The sequence below is a fragment of the Pteropus medius genome, unplaced genomic scaffold, assembly GCF_902729225.1.
Source record: "Pteropus medius unplaced genomic scaffold, Ma_sr-lr_union100, whole genome shotgun sequence".
In the NCBI taxonomy this organism is placed as follows: Eukaryota; Metazoa; Chordata; class Mammalia; order Chiroptera; family Pteropodidae; genus Pteropus; species Pteropus medius.
In genome coordinates this window covers 573,922-601,264 of record NW_024344561.1, presented here as the reverse complement: position 1 = coordinate 601,264, position 27,343 = coordinate 573,922, and the positions used below count along the sequence as shown (strand labels likewise).

General features: G+C 52.4%; 1 protein-coding gene across 4 annotated transcripts in view; it reads left to right on the top strand.

Annotated features, from left to right (window-relative positions):
• Positions 1-27,343, top strand: part of CARM1 (coactivator associated arginine methyltransferase 1) — a 37,870-nt gene that overhangs the window by 6,909 nt on the left and 3,618 nt on the right. For 2 of the 4 annotated variants that reach the window (XM_039873168.1, XM_039873167.1), the window contains exons 2-8: positions 15,678-15,803; positions 17,629-17,735; positions 18,686-18,790; positions 20,781-20,891; positions 21,965-22,142; positions 24,081-24,171; positions 24,353-24,434. In XM_039873168.1, the coding sequence (XP_039729102.1) occupies positions 15,678-15,803; positions 17,629-17,735; positions 18,686-18,790; positions 20,781-20,891; positions 21,965-22,142; positions 24,081-24,171; positions 24,353-24,434 (800 nt within the window). Of the gene's footprint in view, positions 1-7,336; positions 7,503-15,489; positions 15,590-15,677; positions 15,804-17,628; positions 17,736-18,685; positions 18,791-20,780; positions 20,892-21,964; positions 22,143-24,080; positions 24,172-24,352; positions 24,435-27,343 lie in introns of those variants that run through there. The other 2 variants (XM_039873169.1, XM_039873170.1) reach the window with 2 other exon arrangements.

The window sequence follows — 27,343 nt, the reverse complement described above, 5'->3', positions numbered from 1 at the left end:
TTTTTTACAAATTAAAGGCAAGACCCGCCACCAGCAAAAAGATTACAGCTTGCTTTATTATGATACTTGCTTTATTTGTGTTCTGGAACTGAACTCACAATATCTCTGAAGTCTGCCTGTAATCTGAAACATACTGGGCCCACGTGCTTCAGGCAAAGATCTGAGGGCTTGGCACTGTACCCTTGGCTTGCTGGGGTTGTTGGGGCCGGCCTATATGAGATCACAGGTGAGAAGTGGGTGTCACCTGGCAAATAAGCAAGCAAGCATTACATGTGGGGGTCTGGACATGTTGGGCACGCAGGGCTTTTCGAAGGACGGAGGAGTATGGCGTGAACTCACGATGACTCTCGGGTGCCAGGTCAGATTTAGCAGAATGAGGGAGGCTCAGGAACTCTTGGTGACAGGTGTGGTTCCTTTCTCAGGGAGCCTGCTCTGTGTCTGGGATCTTTCCGCTACCTGGGGCAGTGATGAATTAAGTTTGCCAGGACATTGGGAGAGATGCCCATCCCAGAGGGGGCGGGATGGAGGGCAGACCTGGGCCAGACCTGGCTGGCTGCTCTGGTAGAGAGTGGAGGCCACTCAGAGCTAGCGCTCTTAACCTTAAGTCTGTGGACTGATCCTGAAATCATATGCAGTTTTGCATAAGGACAGAGGGACAAGAGTCAGTGGTGGTAACCTCAGATGAGCCTCCTTGATTGTAGAAAAGGTGTCACAGTAGCACCTCTCTAGAGGGAACACATGTAAAATGCTTCACTCCATGTGCGTCTGGTAAACCGGGGCTGTGGCATTGCCATTGCTTTTGATCTCCCTCAGAGGGGTCTGTGACCCGAAAAAGGCTGGCAGCAACTGGAGGACAGTACTAGATTGGCTGCTGCCTGAGAGGAGAGGTCAGAGGATAGCCAAGGGGCAGCACCCTTGGGGGGAGGGAGGGGACCCAGCCAGATGGAGGGATGGAGTGGGGTGGAGGGGTAGGGGAGCCACCTCACCCAGGATGGCAGGGCCCATCAACAGCTCTTTGAAGATGGGAAGACCCGATCTTTCTTCAACCGAAACATGAGTGAACTTGCTCTTTTTATGCGGTAGTTACCATTTGTCTAACTTTAAACAGCAAAATTTTACTGAGCATCTGCTGGGTTCCAGTTACTGTTTTAGGAGCTAGGGATACAGTGATACCAGATATAAGCACACGGTCCCACAATTTTGGGTCTGGGGGTGTTGTGTGACAGGCGCTCTAAGTCAGCAGTCACATGAACACACCGGAGCCCCTAGTGGTCTGTGCCCGGGAGAAAATAACATGAGTGGAAGCTTGAGAATGCTGGGGGAGGGGCTGGTTTGAGGGGGAGAGGTGTTGGTCAGGGACAGGGTAGAGGAGCCCTAGGGCCTTGCTCAGAATTGGGCGCTAGAGCTGCCAGAAGAGCAGATGGGACCTGGAGCCAAGTCCTGACTCCATGCTTCACCATTGGCATGCCCTCTCTGTGCCTCAGTTTCCTTGATTGCTCCCGAGGCAGCTGGAGTCTGCAATGTCTCCAGTTCAGTATTCCTGCTCTCCTGGGTCCCTGCCTCTCCCCTGCTTTGCATTTCCTGTCTGGAATGTTCTCTCTTACCCCTCCTGGACTGCAGCAGCCCTCTCTGGGTCAGAAGCTGCTAGAAATCATGGTTAACATAGGCTGGGGAGCCTAACATTGGTGCGACCTTGTGACCCTGGCCAAGTGACCCTAGTTCTCCCTGCATTTCCTTCCTGGAAAACAAGGTGGTTTTGATGGCTGATGTCAGCTCAGCACACATAGCAGATGAATTACACGCAGTGTATGTATTATATATATCTCCTCAACCTGCTGTCTGGCCTGGAAAAGAAGATGTACTCCAGGTGTGGGGGTGATCATTAAAGGTAGAACTGGACAGGGCACAGAGAAATGGCCTTGGAGATCTTCCCTAAGTCTCTCCTAGTCTGAAATGACTGAGGAAGGAGCCCCTCTCTTTGTGTGATCACCCTCCTGTTGTCTCATTTCGAGAACTTGTTTGTGAAGCTTTAGGATTCAGGACCCAGGAATAGTGCAGGTTGGGGCCATGGGCACCTTCACATCTGCCCAGGGAGACCATGGCACTTGCCATGATGCTTGTTCTACCCAGTTCTGACTTTTGGGCAAGAAATCTAGAGTCCCCTACTTTCTCCACCCCCACTTCCTTTGTTCCCCGAAAACCAGTTAATGAAGGAAATTGAGTCTGGGCTCCAACCAGGCCGACAGGAGTTCTATATAGGGACTCCATGGCCTTCATGTGTCTCCTCTGGTGGGTTGTTCTTTTGATTATTTATTTTAATTGTTTAATTAATACAGATGGCTAGGCCTTAGGCATTCTGTTTGGTACACTCTACAGTTCTGTACACCTGCATAACAGCCACCCAAAGGCAGACCTCCAGCCTCTGGGTAGTTTTTGTTTGGTCAGGTGAGCCTGCCCCCTGCCACCAGACGGGGCATTCTTGAAAACAGGTCCAGACTGGCCTGGGGGGAGCTGTCTCCTCTCCACTCCTTGCATGGAGAGGGGAGAACCCCCTTTTATTCCCTAGATTTTGTCTCTTTTAAGCGATTCATCACCCCACAGCTTTGGCAAGAGTGGGTCTGGGCTGTTTTTCTTTAAGATTGTTGGTGGATTTGCTCCCCCGCTAATTGTGTTCCCGTGGCTGGGATTCGTTTTCACTGGATGTGTTACACATGTCAGGGGGGAATGGTTTTATGGATGGAAACCTGCCTGACAACGAGGCACAGATGGGATTCTGGGCGAGGAAAGAACCCTGGCAGATCAGCGCCTTAATGAAAAAGGAATGCTCTTGTGACCCCCCCACAGGGGACATGGGAATCAGTAATCAAAGACAGATTGGGGGGCCTCTTGCAGACCCAAGAGGGACATTCCAGAGAACTTGCCACATTCTTCCCTGAGCTAGAGGGGAAGGCAGAGGCAGGCTGGAGCTTCCAGACTTCTCTTGTGTGCTGTGGGGGCCCCTCCTTGGAGCCTGGCTCTGACTCCCATCACCCTCCGCCCCCACCCCAGGCCCTGCTTATCAGGGCTTCCAGGCCCTTCCATGGCTAATGTTTACTGAGCGCGAGCATGTGCCAGACGGGCCCTGTGCCAGGCGCTTTACGTTCATTGACTTGCCTAAGCATAAAACAGCCCTGAAGGGTGCTGACTGCTACGTGCTGTTGGCACAGGGTGCTCAGTAAGCGGTGCGAGTTAGGGTAAGACCAGCCCGTTCTCTGTTCTCCACGCCATGCACCCCCTGTGGGGGGCCACAGTAGCCACAGCTCCTACCCCCATTTTGTAAATGAGGAAACTGAGGTACTGTGTGGTGGGCGGCAGAGTCAGGATGCCAGCCCAGGTGGCCTCGGGCGGGGGCGGGGGTGGGGATTTTCATCAGCCCTGCTGCCTCTGGGGCGCTGGTGAGCCCTGCTGGTGAGGTCGGGCCAGGAGATTCACCGCCTGGCATGTAGGGGGCGCTCATCTCATTCTTGTCCTGGGTCAGGGCAGTGGCCCCTCGGGCTCTTTCCTCATTGCTGCCTCCTTGCTGAGTTACGCGACTCCCCTCTCGCCGCGCTGCGCTGCGCTGCATCTGGAGTCACATCTGGCGAGGCGGGTGGGAGGCAGCCTCCTAACTTAAACATCCTGTCCTCAGAGCCTGTGGTTGGGCCCTGCGGGACTCCTGGAGCCCCAGCAACGCAGCCCCAGGACATCCTGTTTCGCCTCTAGGTCAAAACGTTTCTCTCCTCATGGGCCCTTCCAATCAGCCTCGGCCCTGGGCTGCAGTTTCTTCTGTCACGCATTCCCCTCGAGGCTGCCCCTGTCCTGTCCTCCGGCCTCTTCCGGTTTGGCCTCTGCAGAGCCACCCGGGGCTGCGGGTTGAGGCTCCTCAGCTGGCCAAAAGCAGCTCCCCTCCTAGGAGCCACTTTCCCACTCAGACTCATGACTCATTCTATTCCTGCACTGGGCACACTCCCCGGCAGCGGCGGGAGCCAAACTGTGGGATAAAACCACCACCCTGAGGGCCGGTCCCCCTGCTCAGGGGTCTGTGACATACCTTGTGCCAACCCAACCTTCCAGGCCTCCCTAAGTGTCTCCTCTGCCAAGGGCCTCCCCTGCCTGCCTCAGTTCTCACAGAGTACTGCCCTTCCAGTTCCTGCCATGTGTCAGAGGAGGTGGGGACCCTCGATGACCTCTCACAGCCCTAGGAGGCAGGCTCTACTGTCTCCTTGTAGTGGTGGCTCAGGGACAGTACCTGCTAACTGTGGTCAACCAGCCAGGCCTTGCTCTGCCCAGGTCTAGAGCCTGTGTCCTTCCCAGCACCCTGAGCCCGGCCCCTTACAGCCTCCTAGGCCAAGTCTCCAAGAGGCTGGGATGTGGTTTGGCTGTTTAACAAGCTCCTGGGTCCCTAGGATGAGGGATGTCATCGCTTTGTGCCTCAGTTTCCCCTGTTTAAAACGAGCTAAGTGTACCTGGGAAGGTGGTCAGGGGCATTAAATGATGCACTGCGTGGCATCAGGTATATGTCTAGCATTGCATAGATTACAGCTTCAAAGTCATGACTGGAGAAGAGAGGCCAGGTGCAGGAGGTTGGAGGCCCAGTTCGTGGAGCAGCAAGGGGCTGAGGTGGCCTGTTTGTTGCCTTCTGCACCCGCCTCCTTTTCATAATTATTCGCTAAGCCCCTGTGCTTTCAGGGGCCAAGGAACTGGCGCGCATCTGCCACCCTTTTTGTCGCTCACAAAGCCTGGCTTCGGCTGATTAGCATGGATGGGGAGACATTTGCATGTAATAGCTCCCACCCAATCGGTGCCCTAGGATTCTTTTCAGAAAAGCCAGACCCTTTCTTTGTCTGATCCTCCTTTGCTTATGGTTGCCCTGCTGTACACCCCACAATTAGACCTGTTTGGGGGCCCCTCCAGACCAGGCCTGCAGGGCCTGGAGCCTTCAACCCCTGAAGGCAGAGCTAGCCTTTCCACTTTCTCCCCCGTGGAGAGGAGTCCCTGCTGAGTGTCCCCTCTCAGGCCTCTGACCTTGAGAAGCCATCACTGATTTACAGCTTTGGGTGTCTTTAGCGCATGGGCTCTTTTGCAGCCTATGGTCAGCCCAGGGGCCACCGGAGGAGGGCTTGCCTGGCGTTTGTCATGGTGTCACCTTCACGAGTAGCTAGCTAGTTCAGACCCAGCAGGGAGGCCTGTGGCCTGAGTAGTGCTGGGCAACAGGAAACCCTGAGGCGGGTGTCACTGCCTCCTCTCTCCGGCCCCCCCAGATGGTTGCCTCTCAGGACCAGGAGCCTCTTCATCCTCAGCCCTGCCGCTGGGTGACTTTGGAAGTGATCAGCCCTCATGGGAAACCAGTGTTCTCAGGGCCCCTCTGGAGTAGATTTAACTGTTCAACTTTTCGAGCTGCCCCATAAATTACCAACCTTGGACCTCAGTGTGAGCCTTTTGGGCCAGTGGAGGTAGCTGTGTTGTTACTGTGAAATATTTTGAAAGGAATGAAGGATAATACAGCACACACTGTGTGCTTCCAACTATACTTTAAGAAAAAAAAAAAAACAACATGGATAAAATGAAGGTCCCTGCATCTCGTCTCCTTCCAGGGAGGTTACCTCATGTTCCCCCAACTCTGGGGTGTCAGCCTTCACTAGGCCCTGTTTTGATGTGGACCAAAGACCCAACCTAAATGAAGATGTGCCCAAGCTTGGTGTGAAGCTGGTGCCTCTCTCAGCCACAGCCAGGTGGCTGTTCCCCTGTGTATGAGGAGCACACCTGAGCCTGGTCTGGGCCCAGCATGGCCTTGTGTCCAGAATTGCCCCTACTCTTTCCATCTGGCCAGAGTGCCTGAGGGACATGGTGGCCAGCAGCACCTGCTGTGTGCCCTTGGGTCTTGTGCTGGGTTCAGGGTGTGTTAGTCCTTATGACAACACTGAGCAATGAATTAGTATTTTATTTTTGTAGACATGAAAGCTGAAGCTTTGGTGGGGAGGTGAGGGCCCCTTGCTTGCAGGTGACAGAGCCTGGATTCAGACCTAGGGCTAACTAACTCCAGAACCAGGGTTCTGGCAACTGTGCCTTGCTCTGTGGCCTCCCCCACAGGGGGAGAAGGGCTTCCCCAGGTGACTGCTGCTTGGGAATGCAGGCCTGCTGCCCCAGGCTTAAAGAAACCTGAGCCTCTCATGGCCCAGAGCACCCTGAACTGGCCAGCCTGCTGCCCCTCCTCCATCACACCCTTAAAAAGGGGTGCTGAGGGTGCTGCCTCCTCTGGGAGAGGCAGTGGCTGGAGGCCGATGTCCTTCATTCTCTAGCCCTAAGACGACCCTCAGGTCACAGGGCCTGAGGCTGCAGAGGGCTTAGGCTCAAGACCTATTCCCACTACTCTGCCCCATCAAGCGTCGGGGAGCACCTAGTCAGACTTGCTCATTTCGGGACGGGCCCAGGCGATGTAATGATTGCCTTTTGTCTGGTTATCTTTTGGGTACAGGGTAAAAATTCCAACCGCTCAGGAGGATGTAACGTAAAAAGTCTGTCTCTTCCTCCCTCCTGATCCTGGCCTAGCCCCTGTACCTTGGTCTTCTGGTGTGACCTTCCCACGTGGGTTTTTAGACACTTGTAGGCACATGTGTGTAAGTCTCTCCCCAGGACCCCACTGTGCTTAAAGTTCTGTAGTTTCAACAGTGGTACAGGAGGGTGCCCACAAAAAGTCACTGGAGTCGTTCAGTTGTGTGTGTTTCTAGACAAGCCCCAGGTGTGCTATGCACCTGGCCTCTCCCTACCTGCTCTCGCTTTTACACCTAACGTGGATGTATTTTACATTGTTCTGTCCCTAACAGTGTGGCTTGGTCATCTTAACGTGGCGTCTTCTACAGATTGAAATCTGTGTCTTCATTGGCTGCACTTTCACTCATTCAGTGGGCGTTTAGGTTTTTGCTCTGTCCACCATCCACAAGCAGAGCTATGGGCTCAGGCGTTGGGGTTGTTGGGTTGGGAGTCTGACAGATTGTCCTGGGAAGAGATGCCTAGACAGGGGCTGCAGGGTGCTCAGGGTCTGCTCAAGGAGGCCAGGGTGACCTCGTGGTCCTCAAATACCCTGGCGCTGGACAGTTTGTGGTAGCAGCTGTTCGGAACATCTCCAAGGACAGCCCCAGCGCACCCGTCTTCGGTTACAACTGGAGAGGGAGGCCGGGCCGGGTTAGGATTCCCAGGGTAGGTTTGATCTGGTGACAGTCACGATGGCTGCTCCTGGTCATGAAGTACTTAGTACATTTCTGTTACCTCCATTATCTCAGCGAATTCTCACAGCAGGGAGGGATTTTATCACCATTTCATTCCCATTTCACAGATGGGGCTCCTGAGGTCAGGGGTGAAGGCAGGTGGTGGTGCTGGCTGCCAGGCCTCCACCTGGGTTGTGTCATCTCACACCTCGGGCTGTGTCATGATCACCACACGACAGATGAAGACATTGAGGCCCACGGTCACACAGCTGGAGAATGGCAAGTTCAGCCCTGAACCCAAGTCCACCTTGACACCCGTCATTCTAACCACCGGCCTTCTTGGCCTTGCCTGCTGGATGGTCGGAAAGTGACTTCTTCCCTCTCCTGGCTACTGGGGCGCCATGCCACACAGGGACAGAGGGACACTTCCAGCGCCCACAGTTTGGAAACTCAGTTGCTGCTGCCAGTGCAGTAGGGGCTGTGCTTCTGGGAGGTGGGAGGCTCTTCCTGGGTTCGAGGTCTGCATCCCCCAGGGACTGGCTCGGCGTGGATGTCACCACCTCACTGAGGTAGTCTGTAATCTGCATTGTACCCCACCTTGGTGTAATCAGACCCTCGAGTTCCTTCCAGCCCCTCTTAACCCTACCTTCTCGCTGGTACACCGCGCGCCATCGGCCCCCCGCTGGTGTCTGCCAGGGCAGCTTCAGGCAGGACCTGCCCGGGGCCCTGAGCAGACGGATACTGCTGGGGGCTGGGGAGAGCACCTTGATTTTTCCACGCCTCGTCCTCCTTTTCACATAACTCCTCCGTTTACTTGGAATATTTTTCCTTTGGAAGGTGAACAGTTTGTATTTTATTTGGCGGCAGGAGGCGGTTTAATAAAAGACGTCACATTTGGACAACTGTTTCTATTCCCCCCGCCCTCCCAAGTCTGCCAAGATAAATAGCTTTAATTATTCCTTGTTTGGTGGCTGTAATAGTTTTCTCGCTAGAGAGGCAAGGACTTGAAATGTGGTCTCTTTGTTGTTTTTCCCCTGAGTTGGAGGCTACTCTTCCATCTTGCCCTCCACCTCCCTGTTCTCCATGAGAGAAAGAACAACTTACCTCTTCCTGCATGAGGATGGAAGGAGGGTTTAACTCCAGGCATTTTTCCCTGTTTTTCTGGGTCTCTCCGATGTAAGTCTGTCCAGCCTAAAGGGCTCAAGGGCCCCTGCTTGTTCCATTACTTTCCAGAAGCAAAGGGAGGGGAGGGTAAGGACAGTAGGAGCAGGAAGGTTACTATGCAGGGATGCTGAGTGCCCAGTGTCTTTGAGCAGCTAAGTGACATTTCCCAGGCCATGTGCTAGGTCAGGGCCTGGGCTCCTGGTTCCCAGACTAGATGCCTTCTGCATGTAGGGAAGGGATCCGGCCTCCCCGACTGCATGTCCCGGGCCACCGTGCAGGTCAGCATCCGCAAGTGCCGTCCACATGCAGAGCCCTGGGTCTGTGCAAAGTGGGTATTATATATGGAGCTACCCCGTGATGGGGGTTTGTCCAGGAAGTGCTGGAGGACCTCCAGGAGGAGGTGACAGGGACACTTGGGAAAAAAGAAATGGTTCTTTGGGTCTCAGGAGCCACGGAGGCCAGAGGGCCAAAGTGGGATTTGAGGTGGGGCAGGAGAAGACCAGCGGAGCATGACCAGGGAGACAGCGAGGTGTGACAAGGCTGCAGATGTTGGCAGGGGGTCATGGGCCCCATAAGGAATTTGGACTTGTTCCAGAAGGCTCCAAGAATCTATGGAGGGGTGTAAGCAAGCAGGAAACCACAGATCAACTGCATTAGACGCTGTGACAGGGAGGTGACTGGAGGCTCAGCACTGGTTAGTGCCCCTGTGTCTGTTCCTGAGGCCACCAGCACTTTTGAGGCCCTCCTGGGTGCCAGCCCTGGGATGCGATGTTGAGCAGAGCATTTCCTTCACATCAGGACTGGGGAGCCCCTTGTGCCTCAAGGTCCCCCAGGTTTTGGGTCCCCGGATCCGAGGGTGCTGTCCAAGGGCCTGACAAGGAGGTTGGCTCTGTAGTGGACGGGGAACAGGCTGCCTATATCCACCCTAGAGTTGTCCCCTTCTAAGCCTTCTCATCTCCTGGCCAGCAGCTCCTCTCGCAGTTCTGTCTCTGTCTCTCAGCACACGGTTGTGCTTTCCGTGGTCGTGGGAGTAGCCAGACTCCCGAGCTACACATCCACTGCGGCCTCTTGTGACCGCTCAGCAACCCTCCTACGAATCACCTGTCTTGCCTGGGAGTCTGTCTTGGCAATCTCCCTGGGCTGCAGCCACACTGTCTTGACCGCCCCCATTCTCCCTACTGCGCCCCTTCAAGGAAAATCACTCCTGTTTGTCTCACACTGCACACTTCTGATTACCAAGTGTATGTGTGTGTGTGTGGGGGGGGTTGGTGCTCCCACATACCAAGCTGGGTATTCTGCAGTTCAACTCAATTCTGACACTACCTACTTGGAGATAGTGTCGGATGCCACAGGTGAAGGGGTCTGTTCCAAAATACTGTTCCCCACTCTCCCTGCGTCAGTTGTACATCTGAGTTGTCACCTATGTTTCTGAGCGACTGGCTATAGATCAGGTTTTCCCATGCCCCCTCCTCAGGGTAGACAGGTCTGCTAGAGTGACTCAGGGAGCTCAGGAAAACATTTTACGTGCTAGATTATAGGTTATTTATTAGAAGAGGATATAACTCAGGAACAGCAGATGGAAGAGATGTGTAGACAAGGTGTATGGGAAGGGGTGCTGAGCCTCTGTGCCCTCTCCAGGCCTGCCACTCTCCCCAGGTCTCCAGGTGTTCAACAACCTGGAAGCTCTGTACACCGGACCTTTTGAGTTTTTATGGAGGCTTCATTATTGATTAAATCTTTGGCTGTTGATAGCTGTGGGGTGGAGGAGACTAAAAGTTCCAGCCTTCTTATTACTTGGTCGGCCCCCCTGACAACCAGCCCCCATCCTTAGGGGTTTTCCAAAAGTCCGGTCACTAACAAATTCTGCAGGGGTCGAAAGGGCCTTGTTATGAGTCACGAAAGACACTTTTATTGCTCTGATCACTTAGGAAATTCTAAGAGTGTTAGGAGCATATGTTATAGGTTACGATATCACGGCCCCCTTTTCTTTCTGCCTTCCCGTTTTCTATTTCCTCTCGCTGGAGAATTTGTTACCAATCTCTTTCCCAGCCTGGGTCAGGTGCCATCTCTAGGTTCTCACAGTGGCCCTGTTCTGCTAGCCTCAGTGCCCGTCATCTGGGGGTACTCATCACTGCCACCCGGCTCTCCTCACTTCCTCTGGGGTGGAGATGTGTCTCCATTGCTCAGTGTCTGGTGAGCAAATGTGGAAGTGGGTGGAGAAGGGGGCTCAGCACCCAGCCTCTCTGCACCTGTAGTTCCAGATGCCCCTGCTGGGTTTGTAATAAAGTTTTATTGGCACAAAGCCACGCTTGCTCATTTACCTGTATGTGGCAGGGTTGAGTTGTAGTAGCAGAGATTATATATCTTGCAAAGCTGAAAATATTTACCGTCTGGTCCTTTACAGAGAAAGTTGGCTGTCCCCTACTCTTGGAAGCACAGAGAGACTGGACAGCACATTGGTCAGGAGCACAGACCATGAAGTCAGTCATCTGGGCCACTTATTTGCTGTGTGACCTTGGACCAGATACTTAACCTGTCTGAGCCCCTTTCCATGGCAGTAGATGCTCATAGGGGTGCTCCAAGGGGTTCATGTAAAGCACAGGAGCAGTGCGAGGTATCTGGAGAGAGCTGTTGCTTGCCGGCGGACATCCTGACGTACCAGCCCCTGCAGGGTGTGGGCAGGCCTCTGGGTCTGGCTCCCTGGAGGAATTCTGTGTTGGTGCCATGGATTTGCAGGGGCCTTGCTTCCTGGGGAGCAAGACAGGTGGGCTGGTTTTCTGACCACTGGGGTTCCCCCTGGGCACACCCAGTGGCATTGTCCCTGGTGGTTCCAGCCCCTCATCTGTGGGCCCCAGAGCTTCAACAGCACAGACTTGGCAGGGTGGCAGGTGGGAAGTTAGCTCACAGTGCCCAGCTGGGACCAGGAGCAGGGCACACACATTTGTGGCATTGGTGGCATGATTAACATCCCTTAGTCTGAGTTTGACTCCCTTATACTCCCCGTTCAGATCCTGCCTTGAGAGAGCCACTTGGGAGAAGGTGACTCGGACAGTGGGCCTGGTCACAGCTCTGCCAACTCCTGTCAGTGGGACCCCAGCAACAGCCTGCTGGCCACAGCCCCCTTTGTGCTCTCCTCCACTTAAATTGTCATAGTGGCCTGCTAGCCACTGCTTCCTGCTTCCTGTTCCTCACTTCTCTGGGCCATGCGCACACAGCCCCCGAATACACTGGCTGATGGGACAAGGCTTGTGCTTTCTAGATTGGTTTCTGGAGGTCGGGCATGGAGTTCCTGCCTCTTGTGTCTCACCCACTGATGGCTGAATAAAGGGTGACTTGATAGTTCCAGCCTTTGAGTCTGCCAGCAGATTTCCTAACAGACGGGGCTGTGTCTGTGGGGGGACCTAATCGTCATTGTCGGGTCCAGGCTCTGTGAGTTCTGGGCCCTAGGCCCCTTTCCCAGGGGGGCGAAGCTCTCCCAGGACACTCTCCCCTTAGGGAGTCGTTAGGGAGCCAGGAGGCCAACCGGCCGGACATTCTAGCTGTGCTCCGCTCAGCCACAGGTGACTGTGGGCAGTGGGTGAGCCTGAGCCACATGTGCGGGTAGATGGAGGCACAGTGTCATGTCGCCACTTCTGCCTGTCGTGCTGAGGGCCCATTCTAGTTATGGGGGAGAGGTGGAGGGGAACCGTGTGCCAAGGCCTGGAGGAGGGTCGTGGGGAGGATTAAGTGTGGCCATGGGGAAGGCGCTGGGGAGTGGAGAGGCTGATGAATGCCGGGTACAGGTCATGCAGGACCTCAACTGCCAGTTCGAGAGCTTGGACTTCAGAGGTTTTCCAAAGCATGTAGGAATATTGGACAGCCTTTTTTTTGGGGTTGTCAGATACTAGGCACCTCCGGGCAGCTCCTGTGTGCCAGGGGCGGCATAGCAGTGATTCTCACACAAGGCTGGCCTCACGGGTATTGGGTGCCACTGCCGTGATGGGGCAGGTCGGGGTGCCCTCAGGCCCAGCCCTCCTGGACGCAGGTCCTTGTGGTTGCCAGTCCGGCGCCAGGTTGCGGGCGGGGCACCTAGGGCGACTGGTTGGGTTGCCAGGCTGCTTTGTAAACAGAGGTCCTCCCTGCTCTGCTCGCTGTCACCCTGCCGCAGCCGACAGATTGGCTTATTTCCTGCCCCAGAAGGGGCATGGGCATGGACACCGTGCCAAGGTTCGTGGTCCGTTCCTGGGACCTGCTAGACTTGGGAGTACCTTGTCTTGGGTCCCCTGTGGGTGCAGCGTGGCCGCAAGCCTGCCAGAATGCTCTTCCCTCCTGCCTGTGGACAGGAGGTTGGCCGTTGCCGACCCTCCCTTACCCTCCCTGCCCGCCCCGGAGGGCAGCACCTGGCTCCTGAGGTGTGAGGCAGTTTGGCAGAACCCACACTGTGTCCCTGGGAGCCCCCTCCAGGGCCTGGCCCCTGGCCCAGCGCTCAGACTACGCAGGAGGAGACGGGGAGTTGGCCCCGTGAACACCCGTAGGCCCATCTTACCTACGTTTACCCATTGGGGATGTGTTTTTTTTTTCTATCAAGATAAAATTCATATAACATAAAACAAACCATTTTAAAGTGTACAGTTCAGTGGCATTTAGTACGTTCCCAGTATCGCGTAACTGTCACCTCTGTCTAGTTTCAAAACATTTTCTTCAATCCAAAGAAAACCTCGTGTCCATTAAGAAATGGTTCCCCATTCTCCTCCTCCCCGTGCCTGGCAACCACCAGTTTGCTTTCTGTTTCCATGGATTTGCTGAGTTGATATTTCATATAAATGGAATCATATATCCGTGACCTTTTGTGTCTGGCTTCTTTCACTGGGCGTAATGTTTCTGAGGTTCATCCATCTTGTGTCGTATCTTCCATTCCTTTATTTATGGCCGAATAATATCGTCGTATGGATACACCCCATTTTGTTTATCCATTTGGCAGTTGAACATTTGAGTCATTTCTACCTTTTGGCTATTGCGAATAGTACTACTTTGAATATTTGTATACAGGTATTTGTTTGAATACCCGCTTTCAATTCTTTTGGCTAGGAGTGGGATTGCCGAATCAAATGGTATCTCTATGTTTAACTTTTTGAAGAATCGCTGAACTGTTTTCCACAGAGGCTGTACCATCTTCTGTTCCTACCAAGCAGGGTATGAGGGTTCCAATTTCTCCATTCTTGCCAATATTTGTTATTTCCCCTTCTTTTTCTGTTTAGATTATAGCCATCTTAGTGGGTGTGAAGCGATATCTCTGTGGTTTTGGTTTGCATTTTCTAATGACTAATGGTGTCTTTCCATATGCTTGTTGGCCATTCGTATATCTCCTTTGGAGCAATCTGTCTCTTCAAGACCTTTGCCCATTTTTTAATTGAGTTGTTTTTATCTTTTGTTGTTAAGAGTTCTTTGTATATTCTGGACTCTATCTAGATCCTTATCAGGTATGTGATTTGCAGATATTTCTCCCGTCCTATAGGTTGTTTTTTTTAAAATGTCTTTTGATGTAGAAAAGTTTTTAATTGTGAAGTTCAATTTATGTAGTTTTTACTCTTTTATATAAGTCATTGATCCATTTGAATCAGGTTTTATATATGGTGTGAGGTAATGATCTAACTTCATTTTTTGCATGTGGAAATCCAGTTGTCCCAGCACCATTTCTTGAAGAGACTATTCTCTCCCCCACTGAATGTTCTTGGCACCCTTGTTAAAAATCAGTTGACTGTAAATGTAAGGGTTTGTTTCCAGACTCTAATTCTGTTCCATTGATCTATGTTTGTCCTTTGGCCAGGACAATTCCGTTTTGAGTACTGTACCTTTATGTTAAGTTTTGAAATCAAGAAATGTGAATCTTCCAACTTTGTTCTTTTTCAAGACTATTTTGTTTTTTCTGGGTGATGGGGAAAATTTTGCCGTATTTGTACTCGTGCTTCTCTCTATACATATAGCTTGTTGTTGATTCTCTGAGCCACTTGAAAGCAAGCTGCAGACATCACGAGAATCCACTCAAAATACTTCCACACGTGTCTTCTAAGAATAAGGGCGTTCTACAGAATCCCAATGCTATTGTCACATCCGAATCACTTAAAATGATCATATCTACAATCCATACTGATGTTTCCCCAGTTGTACTTCATAGCTTTCGAAAAGTTTTTCCTTCCGCTCCAATCCAGGGTCATACTTGACATTTGATGGTCATATCTCTTAAGTCTCCCTCCCTCTGGAAGAGTTCCAGCAATTTGGTGGTATCTCCTAACATTGGCCATTTTGAGGAGACTAGGCAGGTTGTATTATAGACAGCCCCAGGATCTGGCACTTATCTGTTGTCCCTTTGTGATGAGACCGGAGTAAAACTTGTGCCAAGAATGCATAACAGATGCCATATCTGTCCCACTGCATTACATCAGGGCCACAGCATCGTATGGGTTTGTCCTGTTGCTGCTGATGCTAAGTGTCACTGTTGAGCTGAAGAGGGCGTACCACATGCTTGTTGAATATGACTATCAGTCACAGTAACAGTCGCAGGCACGCGGATGCAATGCTTCCTGCATGAGAAAACCTAGGCTCAGAGAGGCTGACCTTCCTCATGACACGCTAAGTGGCATAGGCAGGGCATGAACCCAGGGTGTTTGCTCATAATCAATAACGCCACATAAATGCGAGGAGGAGAGGGCTCAGCTGAAGGAAGCAGAGGTACCACCAAGGGTTCTTATTGACCTCCACTCCAGCCTCGCTCAGCTCTGAAGGCCGATAGTCCCCCACGTCCCCATCTCCTGTGTGACACAAAGTTAGGACACTGAATGCCCGATTCCCTCAGCTGGGCCTGGGCGCCCCAGCAGGGTCCTGGGACCCTCTGCCCTGCCAAAGTTCCCTTTTTGTCGCTGTGTCTTCCCACCTCAGTGTCTGCTGGATGAACAAGGAGCCTGGCACGAGAACATGCTCCATGCGGGAACATCCTAGGCCAGAATGCCTTGCTGGGCTCCACAGCTCCTGGCAACCCCCATCTCAGCCCTGGTAGCCTTGTGGACATCAGTTCTCTCCCACTGGACAGGCAGTGTCCCTGCATCCCCACTGCCTGATTGACCGTCATCTTGGCCTTAGCATGGGCTGGGCAGGCAAGGCACACAGCAGCGCTTTCAGGGAGGGATTTGTGGCACCCTGGAAGAATCAGGAAATGAAGGAACGGGGTGAGCGACTCAAACAATAGCTGTTAATAGGGAGCCTTGCTCGCTGGCCCTGGGGCCTGCTGGCTCATGCCCGCCTCTGTCCTCGTAGATGAAGATGTGTGCGTGTTCAAGTGCTCGGTGTCCCGAGAGACGGAGTGCAGCCGCGTGGGCAAGCAGTCCTTCATCATCACCCTGGGCTGCAACAGCGTCCTCATCCAGTTCGCCACACCCAACGGTAGGTGTCCCTTCTGTCCCGGTGGCACACAGAGCTCCCAGAGCCAGGGGGCCTTAGGCTTTGGGCTGTGGCCAGCCAGGCCTGGAGCCTGGTTAACTCATGGACCATCCATCCTTCCCAGCAAAGGCTCTGTTGCCATTCAGAAATGTCCCCACGGCAGAGCACGTTCTCACTGCCCAGAACGCTCTGCCCTGCACGCTTCCTCCGTGGCTCTTTTGGGTCCTTCTGGGCTCAGCTAATATGTCCCCTCCTTTTGAGAGTCCTGTCCTGACTGCCCAGCCAGGCTGTACTCCTGGCTTCGCGGAGGAGCCCGGCAGCTGGGGTCTTGGGGCCCTCCACGAGATGAGGCAGGCGGGGGCTCTATTCTGAGCACCGAGGGAAGCCACTGGAGACTTCTAAGCAGACCTGTGGGGGATGGGGTGGGGGAGTGAGAGTGGGGACACAAGCAGATACGTGAGGCTCCTGAGGAGAGTTTGTGGTGGCTCTGGGGTGGGACAGCAGGGGAGGCAGTAGGACCCCCCAGGGCTGGAGACTGCCTGAAGGTCTAGCAACTGGGATTGGTCACTGGAGAGCAGAAGTTAGTAGGACTGGTAGGCGGTGCAGGGGCTAGGGCAGGAGAGGCCACCTGCCCATTGCCACTGCCAGCTCCCAGGAGCCCCCTCACTTGGCACAGTGCCACCTTGGAGGAGACTTCTCATGGCCTAGATCAGCCTCTTGGCTTCAGAGCTGCCACCTGCAGAGGAGGCCAGAGTGGGAAAAGAAAGCAGGTGGTCCCCCCTCCTGCCCCCCCGCCGTCCCCCCCCCCCCCGCCGTCCCCCTGCCACCCCCCCCGCCGCCCCGCGGAGGCATTCTTATGCCCCACACTTCCTTTCCTTTCTTATGTACATAAAAAATTCTAGTTCATTGTTAAAAAGAAAATAAGTTAAAGAAAACACCCCCAGTGATAACCTTTAAGAACTGGTATTGTCAACACTTCTAGTCCCTTTCTATTCTGTGGATATTGATATTTTACTTTTTTCTCTTTTCAGTCCTAACAGTTTTTAAAATTGTAAAGTAGATACAACAAAGAATTTACCACTTTAACCCTTTTTGAGTGTTCAGTGGAATTAAACACACTCACATTGTGCAAACATCACCACCATCCGTCTCCAAGACTTTCTCATCTTCCCAAACTGAAATGCTGTCCCCATGGAACACTAATTCCGCCCCTCCCCCAGCCCCTGGCATTCACTGTGTTACTTTCTGTCTGCGATTTTGTTTTTTCTGACTTGATACAATTTAGCGGGCATATTCTATGTTAATAAATATAGTTCATTTAAAAGGCTGCATAACATCCAGTCCTGCAGACTCGTGGTGATCAGTTGTCTGACGTGCTTCTCTGTGTCCACTGGGGTCCATCTAGTCCTCCATTATGGGACACTGAGGTGGTGGCGTCCCTTGTGTTTACTGCCATGCACAGAAACTGCTGTGCGCCACTTGTAGTAATTTGCTGGGGCGAATCCCAGAAATCTGATGCCCGGGTTGGCGGGCGTGTGTCCTGCAAAGGTTCTAGTCACCCTGCCCTTCAGTGAGGCAGCGCCAGGTCCACTGCCACCAGCTCACCCAAGAGTGTGGGACATCTGCCATTTTGTGTTAGCCACTGAGTGGCGGTCTTGGCTACCCTTCTTTTCCTTAAGTTTCAACATTGTTTTTGGAAAAAAGAAATCGCCAAGTCACACACGCACAACAGGAAAGTCAGGGCGTGCAGCTAGGCAGAGGGCCACTGGCCCATCCGAACCCTCCCACCCCTGAGACGGCTGCGCATGACCTGGCTTCCCCCTTCCAGATTTCTGTTCCTTCTACAACATCCTGAAGACCTGCCGGGGCCACACTCTGGAGCGGTCGGTGTTCAGCGAGCGGACGGAGGAGTCCTCTGCCGTGCAGTATTTCCAGGTGGGTACCTGCCGTCCCTGGCCAGACTGCCGCCACCTGATGGGCCCGAGAGGCTGCGCAGCGCAGGGCAGGCCCACCTGGGTTCGCGTCCTGACTCTGCCCCTTACTAGCCGCGTAACCTTGGGCAAGTTTCCTCCGCTTGTTGGCCTCAGTTTCTTCATCTGTGAGACGGAGTTGCCAGGGCCTGTTTAGGAGGGTTGCTGGAAGGACTTGAGTGCAGGTGACGTTCAGGCCCATAGGTGTTTTGAGTTCTGATGCAGTTAAAATATACTGACCATGTAGGGCACGCCAGGCACTGGTCCAAGCGCTTCCACAACGTACGGAAGCACTTGAGCCCTCCCAACAACTCTAGGAGGTAAGTACTGTTATTGTCCCCATTTTGCAGATGAGAAAACTGAGGCTCAGAGAGGTTAAGTGACTTGCTCCAAGTCACACAGCTATTATGCAACAGAGCCAAGATGGGAAGCCAGGCCTGCCTGATGCCAAAGCCTGTGCTCCTGCCCAGGTGCCACGCTGCCTCCCGATCGCCCGTTGTCTTACAGAGAGACCCCGCAGCACCTCACCTGCCTGGCGCTCTGAGTCCTAGGGTTCTGTTTGATCTACTACTCCGCTTCTTTGGGGCCCCTAAGATGGAACAGGCGGCCCCTGAACCCTGCCTGTGGCAAATCTTGAGTTCTCCTGGTGGCTTCCAGGTCCAGGCGGCATCTAGCTGTGTCCTTCAGCCACGATGATGGTGGCAGTGTCCATGCTAGGGGCTGCCGCTGGCTTCCTGTTCCCTCTCTTGGAGCAGCCAGCAGCTGCCAGTGGGGTCCGGGCCAGCAGAGAGGGTTCGACCTCCCTCTGGAGGTTTGTGCCCAAGGTGGGCAGGCCTTCCTCTGTCGAGGGCCGGCCAGGGCCTTGGACGTTTGTGCTACCGCGTGCCCTGTGCCATTGGCGTGTCTCTGTTCCAGTTTTATGGCTACCTGTCCCAGCAGCAGAACATGATGCAAGACTACGTGCGGACGGGCACCTACCAGCGTGCGATCCTGCAGAATCACACAGACTTCAAGGACAAGGTGAGCGGCCACCCTGCCTCCCTCCTCCCTGCGCCTCACGCCCCTCCCCTCAGTTTCCCCGCCTGCCTCACCTTGGCAGTTGCCTCTCTCTCTCTCTCTTTGCTCATGGATTTTGTCTTTAACATTTTTGGATTACAAAAGCAAAATCTACTTTTCGTCAAAACTCAAGTCTATATTACGTACAATATAGACATGAGAGGCCATTGTCATTTCCTTCCAGAACAACCACTGCCCGATTTTTCCCATGCATATACTAGCATATATATTTTATAGTTATTTAAGCTTTTAAAAAAAAAATCTCTCTCTCTCTCTCTCTCTAATAGGATTGTGTTTCACTGCAAAATACTTTTTCCCCACCTAACGGTATATCTTGGGACATGCTCTCAAGGATGTAGTATAATTTACTAGATATTTCCATGGTTCCTTTTAAGATCTTTTTAATATTACCAAGTAGTGGATAGTGAGTCCTCAATGTCGCTGATAGGTTCTGCTGCTTTAAGCGAAATGACATATGAGAAAATCAGTTGTACGGAAGATAGGCTAATTGATATAAACAAGAGTCAGGTTCCTACTGCGTCTCGTCAGCATAATGAACGACATCAAATGAAGTGACCTTATGTGAGGACGTGCTGTGCACTCATTCAAAAGAGGGAGAGCAGTATAGAGTATCTGTGTTCAGAAGTGAAAATTTATTTTCTTCTCTCCACTTTAAACCAAATGGGAGCTTGTGTTTTTCCCAACGTATCTTTGGGGCCTCTCCGCATGGTCCTTAACATCCACCTCATCCATGACCAGCGCTGCTGAGGATTCCCTCAGAACACTGAGGCCCCTGGACCCCAGGGCCTGAGCGCCACAGCCTGGGAAGGGGCTGTCTTGCACATGGCAGCATGCCTCTCGGGGCCGCTGGTGTGTGCTATGTTGGAGCGGTGCTTGGGGCCCGGACAGCACATGCTCCTTCGGCAAAGTCCCTTCCAGCTCTCCCAGGATGGAGATCTGTTTTTTGGTTCATCCAGAGCTCTGAGAGTCACCCCAAGGCCCTTCCAACCCACCCATCCCGGTGCCCCTTCTGGGCCTCACTCTGTGCCCACCGCCATGCTCTGAGCAGTTCTGCTTTAGAGTGCATGCATGTCACCACCAGGAACTGTTACCCTGAGTCCGCTGATGCAGAAGCAGTCAGACAAACCCAGAATGAGGGATGATCCCACACACTAACCGGGACTCTTCCAAGAGCCCACGCCATGGGACCAGCAGCCTTCGAGAGGGCCCCCAGCCAGTCCCCCAGGGTTTGGGCAGCTCACCTGCCCCAGCCCAGCCAGTGGCTGCTTCTCTGGGCAGGCATCAGCCTGCACACAGGAGATACTGCCATCAACACCCCCAACACCCTCTGGACCCCTTTACCTCCTGCAAGGGCTGCAGAGGCCCCAGAAGGACACCTTTCAGCTGTCGAGCCAGTGTCCAGGGTGGCCCACAGCACTCATCCCAGCTGATTCACAGGCTATGGAGCCCGTGGGGTTGGGGACAAGTAAGCTTTCCTCAGGGGCTCCTCCCAGGGTTTGGGAATCCCCCATGAGGCCTGGGGTCAGGGGCTGCCCCCTCCTGCCTGCTGCAGGGCTCAGAGGTGTCCTTGCCTGGTGAGCGCTCATTCCCCGAGAAACTGCGGGCTCACTTGTGATAGCCAAGTGTCCACCATGCTGCATAGACAGTTGACAACCCAGCCAGTCCTTGAATTGGGTCCGAGAGCATATGATAGTCTTAACATCCTACCTATCTTCAGAAATCTTCAGATCCAGCACCAGGGCTCCCGTGTGCTCCAGGCAGCTCAGAAACCAAGCTGTGGGCAGCTGGCCCACGCTTTGGGAGGCAGGCTGCAGGCCCCAGAGGGTGCTCAGTGGTGTGGGTCTACGGGGAGCCAGAGCCTGGTGATGTGCATATCATTCTGATCATTGTCACTTTACTAGTGTCTTGTTCTCACTGGTCCTTCTTCCCTCAGATTGTTCTTGATGTTGGCTGTGGCTCTGGGATCCTGTCGTTTTTCGCCGCCCAAGCTGGAGCAAGGAAGATCTATGCGGTGGAGGCCAGCACCATGGCCCAGCACGCTGAGGTCAGCAGTCCACTGGGACCCCATCCCGTTCTCGCCCTTCAGCTCTGCCTGCTCCAGCCTGGGGAAGGTGGCCCTGCCACGAGCCCCCAGGACACCTGACCTTCAGATCCAAGGGAACCTGGGGACATTTTTTCTCTCCTTTGGTCTCTTTCCCCAAAACCAGTTGGTCGTGGGAGGGAGAGACTTGCTGAACCTGAGGTGGAATCCCCTCCATGACTGATGGTCACCCCCTGGATTTAGGGGCAGTTTGGGGCCTTGCTTCAGGGGACTGTGTAGTCACACAGACCAGGGTGGGATCCCAAACCTGGTGAGCGGCCTGCCTCTCTGAACCCACTTCCCACATCTTTAAAAATGGGTGGCAACAGTGTTTCATTTCATTAGTGTTAGTTATCATTTTTTTGGTTTTTCTTTCTGCACTGAAACCTTCATTCATAAGGTTCAAAACTTAGGAGCCGCAAAAGGGTGAACAGTGAGGGCGCTCCCCTGCCCACCCCTATTCCCAGCCGCCAGCCCCCTCCCCAGAGGAGAAGGAACATGTCTACAAACTCCATAGAGCTACTGGGTGGGGCGAGCATGTGCTCTTTCTCCGCCCACCATCTCGCACCTGCTCTGCTCCTTCACAGTGTGCCTGCAACTGTGTCATCACGGAGACCTTTCTTTCTCTTTTTCGTGGCCACAGAGCATTCCTTTGCCTGGATGGACCACTGTTTGTTTAGACCGTTACCCCACTTAAGGTGCCCACTGGTCCTTGCAGCACAGACGGATACTGTACTGAACTCCTCATGCACGTGTCACCTCTCCTGTGTGCGATCATGTCTGTAGGACAAATTCCTAGCACTGGAATCGCTGGGGTGGAGGGCGTGTCCCAATTTAGCTCTGGTAGCTGTAGCAAAGCTTGTCATCCCCACCTCTCTTCTCATCAAGCAGTTGTCCTCACAGGGTGAGGGGTGACATCAGGGTACCATGAGCTACAGTAGGGAAGGCCCTGAGGGAGGGCTGGTGCTGTGGCTGATGGCGGCCAGAGATAGGGTGCCGCCGAGGCTGCGTGTAGATGGAGGTCCTCCCACCCGCAGGTCTTGGTGAAGAGTAACCACCTCACCGAGCGCATCATCGTCATCCCCGGGAAGGTGGAGGAGGTCTCCCTCCCTGAGCAGGTGGACATCATCATCTCGGAGCCCATGGGCTACATGCTCTTCAATGAGCGCATGCTCGAGAGCTACCTCCATGCCAAGAAGTACCTGAGGCCCGGCGGTGAGTGTCCCTGCTGGCTCCGGGCCTAAAGGCCGGGGTCACGCCCACTGGAGTTCTTTTGGGGAGCGCCTAGATGTTGCTCAGTCAGCACAACGGTGGTTCAGCCCCCTGCTGGCCTGTGTTGGTGTCCTGGGTGCTAAGGGCATCTGGGCTTTTGACCCGCCCCCACCATGCTGGCTGTGGCGTGGGAACCCTGGGCCCCAGACGAGGCCATACATCTTATCTCCCCAGTCCGCCTGGCCAGAGTACACAGGGGCCACCCTCAGGTCCCCTGAAAGCCTCCAGGCAGCCTTTTCCATGTCGCGCTCTAGTGTTGCAGGGACGATGGCTGGGAACGTGGAAGCTGCAGGTGTTCTGGGATCTGCGTGCAGTGGGGGCAGCTGTCCTGTGTTCCCATCTGTGGCCTCCCATTGTGTCGCTGTGCCCGCCTGGCCATGCTCCTGGTTACTGGGCCACTGTTTATACCTGTCCATTTGTGTCCCTGGGGGTCTGTTCCTGGCCCTGAATGTCCGCTAGTGTGTCTGTTTTTAAGTTCAGGTTGTGTATTTTTTAGTACTTCTGCATAAGCAAGGGGTTGTGTCTGCGTGCGTGTGGCATGGGAGGACCTGACCAGGACAGTGGGGTGGGAAGCGGTGCAGTGGCAGCCCTGTGGCAGACGAGTGGGTTGGTCTGTGGGGAAGCATCCACCTCGGGCCTCCCGCCTTTGGTCCAGAATGCAAGGACGTGCCTCGGACTCTGCTCCTGGTGGTGGGAGGTGACTGCCATTTCCCACAGCTGTGACCTCTCCTGGTGCTCTGGAGAGGTCCCGAGTCCCAGGTGTGAGTGTGGGAAACCAGGCTGCCTGGGAAGTTGTCTGGACTTACTCTCCTCCTATTCTGCCATTTTGGTGGCTAAGCCTACTGGGGAATGGTGGCCCCAGCAGAATGGGCTCCTCCTTATGGGACATAGGGATGGACGGGCAGCTGCACACTCCCCGCACTGCCAGGCACTGCCCTCTGCCCTGCCTCGTGTGTGTGGCTTTGTCCCATCCCAGGAAGCTCTTTGTGGGGATTGGAAGGAGCTGGCTCTCCAGCTGCTTGCCTTTAGGTACCTACAGGGCCAGGACACTTTCCCATGATGCCCCAGGGGCTAACAGATTCCCCCTGGGCAGGTGACCCAGCTAGTGGCCTCTGGACCAGAATGGAACATTTCCCCTCCCCCACCCCAGCCCGATCCCCACTAGCACCTGGGCCCCTTCCCCCACATAGAGGAAGGAGAGAGGTCCACATCTGGAGGCCAGGTGACGAGGGAGCCTTGTCCCTCTGTGCTGCTGGCCCTGACTCATTTGTTCCTTGAGTCATGCAGATGGAGGATCTTGTCCCCTTCCCATTTCAAGCCATGGGCCAGACCAGGGGTGCCAAACTGCACCCCCTGCCTGCCAGCGCTTGGCCAGTCCCAGCACTGGGGATTCAGCTTACCGCCCCTTCCCCCAGCCTCTGGCCTCAGCTGAGGCTCCGACAGCGTAGCCTGGGGCTCAGGCCTCGTTCTGTCCAGAGCACTTTGTCTCGCTGTCCCTGGCTGCATGTCCATGGATGACGGCGCCTAAGAGGCACTGCTGGCTTATGGAGCAGGGCTCTGGAGACCTGGCTGCATCCTGGGCACCACTTGCTTACTCCTTAGGCTCCGGCAGGTGCCTTCCTGTCTTCCAGCCTAGTAATGAGACATAAGGACAGACCCTCTTGTCTCTCCAATTGGCCGTCCAGGTTTAGCAAGACAGTGCATGTCAAGTGCTTACTGTGGCCACTGGCAGAGTAGGTGCCCAGGACCTCTGTGTCGCAGGAATGAGGCATGAACGAGGCTGGGAAGGTCCAGGATTGGGGGTCCTGGGACTGTTTGGAGGCTCTGCCAGGCCCTCAAATGTGTCCCACCATGACACCAGCACCCCTTCCTGCCTCCCAGGAAACATGTTCCCTACCATTGGTGACGTCCACCTTGCGCCCTTCACGGACGAACAACTCTACATGGAGCAGTTCACCAAGGCCAACTTCTGGTGAGTGTGCCTTGCATGAGTCGTCCCTTCTTAGGGATGTCCTGCCTCTTTTTTTGCTCATTCTCAGCAGGACCTGAAAGACTTGGGCTGGACAAGGGCCAGCTGGGAAAGAAGGCAGGCTGCCCCACCTGCCTCTTCTGCTGCTGGTGACCTTGCGGTGGGGGGCGGGGACTTTCTGCAGGTACCAGCCATCCTTCCATGGAGTGGACCTGTCGGCCCTCCGAGGCGCCGCTGTGGACGAGTACTTCCGGCAGCCTGTGGTGGTGAGTGGGGCGCCTAGGGCGCTATCGCAGTTAGCACTGGGCATGGCCCCCTCTGGGATGATGGGAGTGGGGTGTGGGCTTTCCTGTCAGGCCTGGTGTAAGCCTGCAGCCCAGGCGAAGCCACTTACCTTCTCAACTCTCACTTCAGCCCCTGCACAGAGCTCTCTGAGCTGTTGGGAACAAAGTGGCAATGCATGCAGAGTGCTTAGCACAGAGGAAGCATGCAATATAGGTGAACTGTTAGGTGAATTGATCCTTGGTGTACTGATTTTATTTGATCGATTTTCATTAGAGATTTTTGAACTGATTATATAGACCCACAGTTCACAAATCAGAAAAGTATAAAAATGAAAAACCTCTCCACTTCTGTCCCAAGACATGCAGTTCTCCTTCCTATAGGCAAACAGTATTTCTTGTATATCTTTCCAGAAGTTTTATACAAATGTACATATACATATATATATATATATACTTAAATCTTTTTCTCAAAAAACATATAGCATAATAAACATACTGTTCTGTCTTTCTCTGTGGTCAGAGAACATACACTCTATGATTTTAGTTCTTTGAAATTTGTTGAGAGTTGCTGTATGTGGTCTCTTTTTATGTTCTATGTGTACTTGAGAAAAATGTATATTAATCACTTATTTTGTCAGGTCGCAACTGTTAATCATGTTGGTCAAATCTCTGTCTAGTGATTTTCTGATCTGCTTTTCCCATTTATTACTGATTGTAGATTTATTTTTCCATTTAGTTCTGGTAAGTCTTGCTTTATATCTTCAAGACACTACATTATTAGGTGTGTACAGGTTTAGGATTGTTATATCTTCCTGTTGGATTGATCCTTTTGTCATTATTAAAAGTCTATCTCGAGTGGTATTTCTTGCCTTAAAGTCTATTTTTTTCTGACATAGTTCAGCTACTCTGGCTTTATATTGGTTAATCTTTGTACAATATATATTTCTCTGTCCTAATTGTAACCTTTTGGTGTTCTTATTATTTAAGATTTGTCTTATGTAAGTAGTGTAATTTGGGTTTTATTTTTTAACCAGATGTTTTCTTTTAATTAGACTATTTAGACTATTGAAATTTAATGTAATTACTGTCCTTTAGGGGTATAAATATCATTTAACTATTTTTCTATTGTTTCTTTTTAACTCTTGCCTTCTTTCGTTTTAATATGGTATATAGTATTGTTTTTCCCTTTTGATGTCTTTCACTACTTTCGAGAGACCTTCGGGCAGTATCTCTTTACATGCTTAACTCTACACCATTCTCTTTTTCTTCTAAGATTCTAATGACATGTGCATTAGATCTTTTCACCATGTCTCAGCTGATTTTAACTCTTCTGTATTTCCATCCTTTTTTCTCTCAATTGCTTCATTTTCATATATTCTACCGGTTCATCTTCCAGTTCCAGTCCTCTCTTTCCTATGTCTAATCTTATTTCCTAATTCTTAATTTTAGTTCTAGAATTTTATTTTGCTTATTTTTTATTTCAGTTCTCTGTGAAATTCTCTATACTTTTACCTTTTTTTCCTTGGTAAGTGTATATCCATTGTTTTGTTTATTCTCTTGGTTTTTGGTTCTCATCCTTCAGTCCTATCTCTTGGTGCCTGGTCATCAGATGCCAGAATGAAAATTTTAGAGGTTCTGGGTGATGTTTTTCCTTCCAAGGGTTTGTTTTTCTTCAGGCAGGTAGCCATATGGATAGATCACCTTGGTCCTATCATGTATTTGAGATATTTGGTGGCTGCTTTTCCAACTCTCCTTGGCTGGTATGTTTCCTGATTTCCCTATAGGGCAGCAGTTCTCAAAAATTTTGGTCTCAGGACCCCTTTACATTCTTAAAAAGAGAGAATCCAAAAGAAATTTGTTAATGTGCCTTATATCTATTGATATACTGTCAATGTATATTGGTATTAAAAACTTAAGCCCAGGAAATTTAAAAATATGTATCCATTTCAAAAGAAAAAAAAATAGTAAAATCATTACCTGTTAACATAAGTAGAATTTTCAAGAAAAAAACTACGTCCAAAACTTTTCAGGAAGAATAGCAGCATTTTTAATTTGCAAATCTCTTGATGTCTGGCTTAACAAGGCAGTTGGATTGTGCTTCCTCATTCCTCTGTTGTGATATTACAGGTGAGTGAACGAATTAAAGAGGCAGAGAATATCTGAGTCTTATTATGAAAATAGTTTAGACCTTGATGCTCTGGAAGGGACCACAGTTTGAGAACCACTGCTTTTAGGGCACAGTTCACAGGGCCCCTCGCCGCAGCTTCCCAGCACCAGATATGCTGCTGAACCTTTCCTTAGCATTTCAGTGTCTCAGGAGTGGCTTTCTGCTTGGTTTCTTGGCCTCTAACCCCCATCCCACAGCTCAGGAATTGGCAAATGCTACAAAGTGATATATAGTGAACGCCCACCTCACAGTCCCACATTTCCCTTTTCTTTAGCGCATTGGCCCCTTGAGTCCCAACTGCATTGGCAGCCCTGAGCCCCCACCTTGCTTTCCCCACCCAAGGAGGCTGCTGAAATGTCCCATCCCAAGGGGAAAAGGCGCAGGCCAGAAAGCATCTCCCTTCTTTCTCGGATCTTGGTCTCCAAAGCCGTGGCTCCTGCAGTCTCTCTCCAGTGCTTTCAAACAACTATTTTATTTGGCTCATAGTTTTGGGGAGGAGTGTTTGTCTAATGAAAATCTCCATCGTAGCTGGGAATGGACAGCAGCAGTTCTCTAACTAACTTGCCTTTTCATGGACTTGCTTAACACTTTATCTCAGAGATCGTTCCCTGTATGTTCACAAAGAGCTTCTTCATTTTTTTTCATGTCCGCACAGCCTTGTATGGAGGCCAGCGCTGGTTTAATTAGATGATTTCCAGTGTCGCTACTTTAGTTACATGTGTGA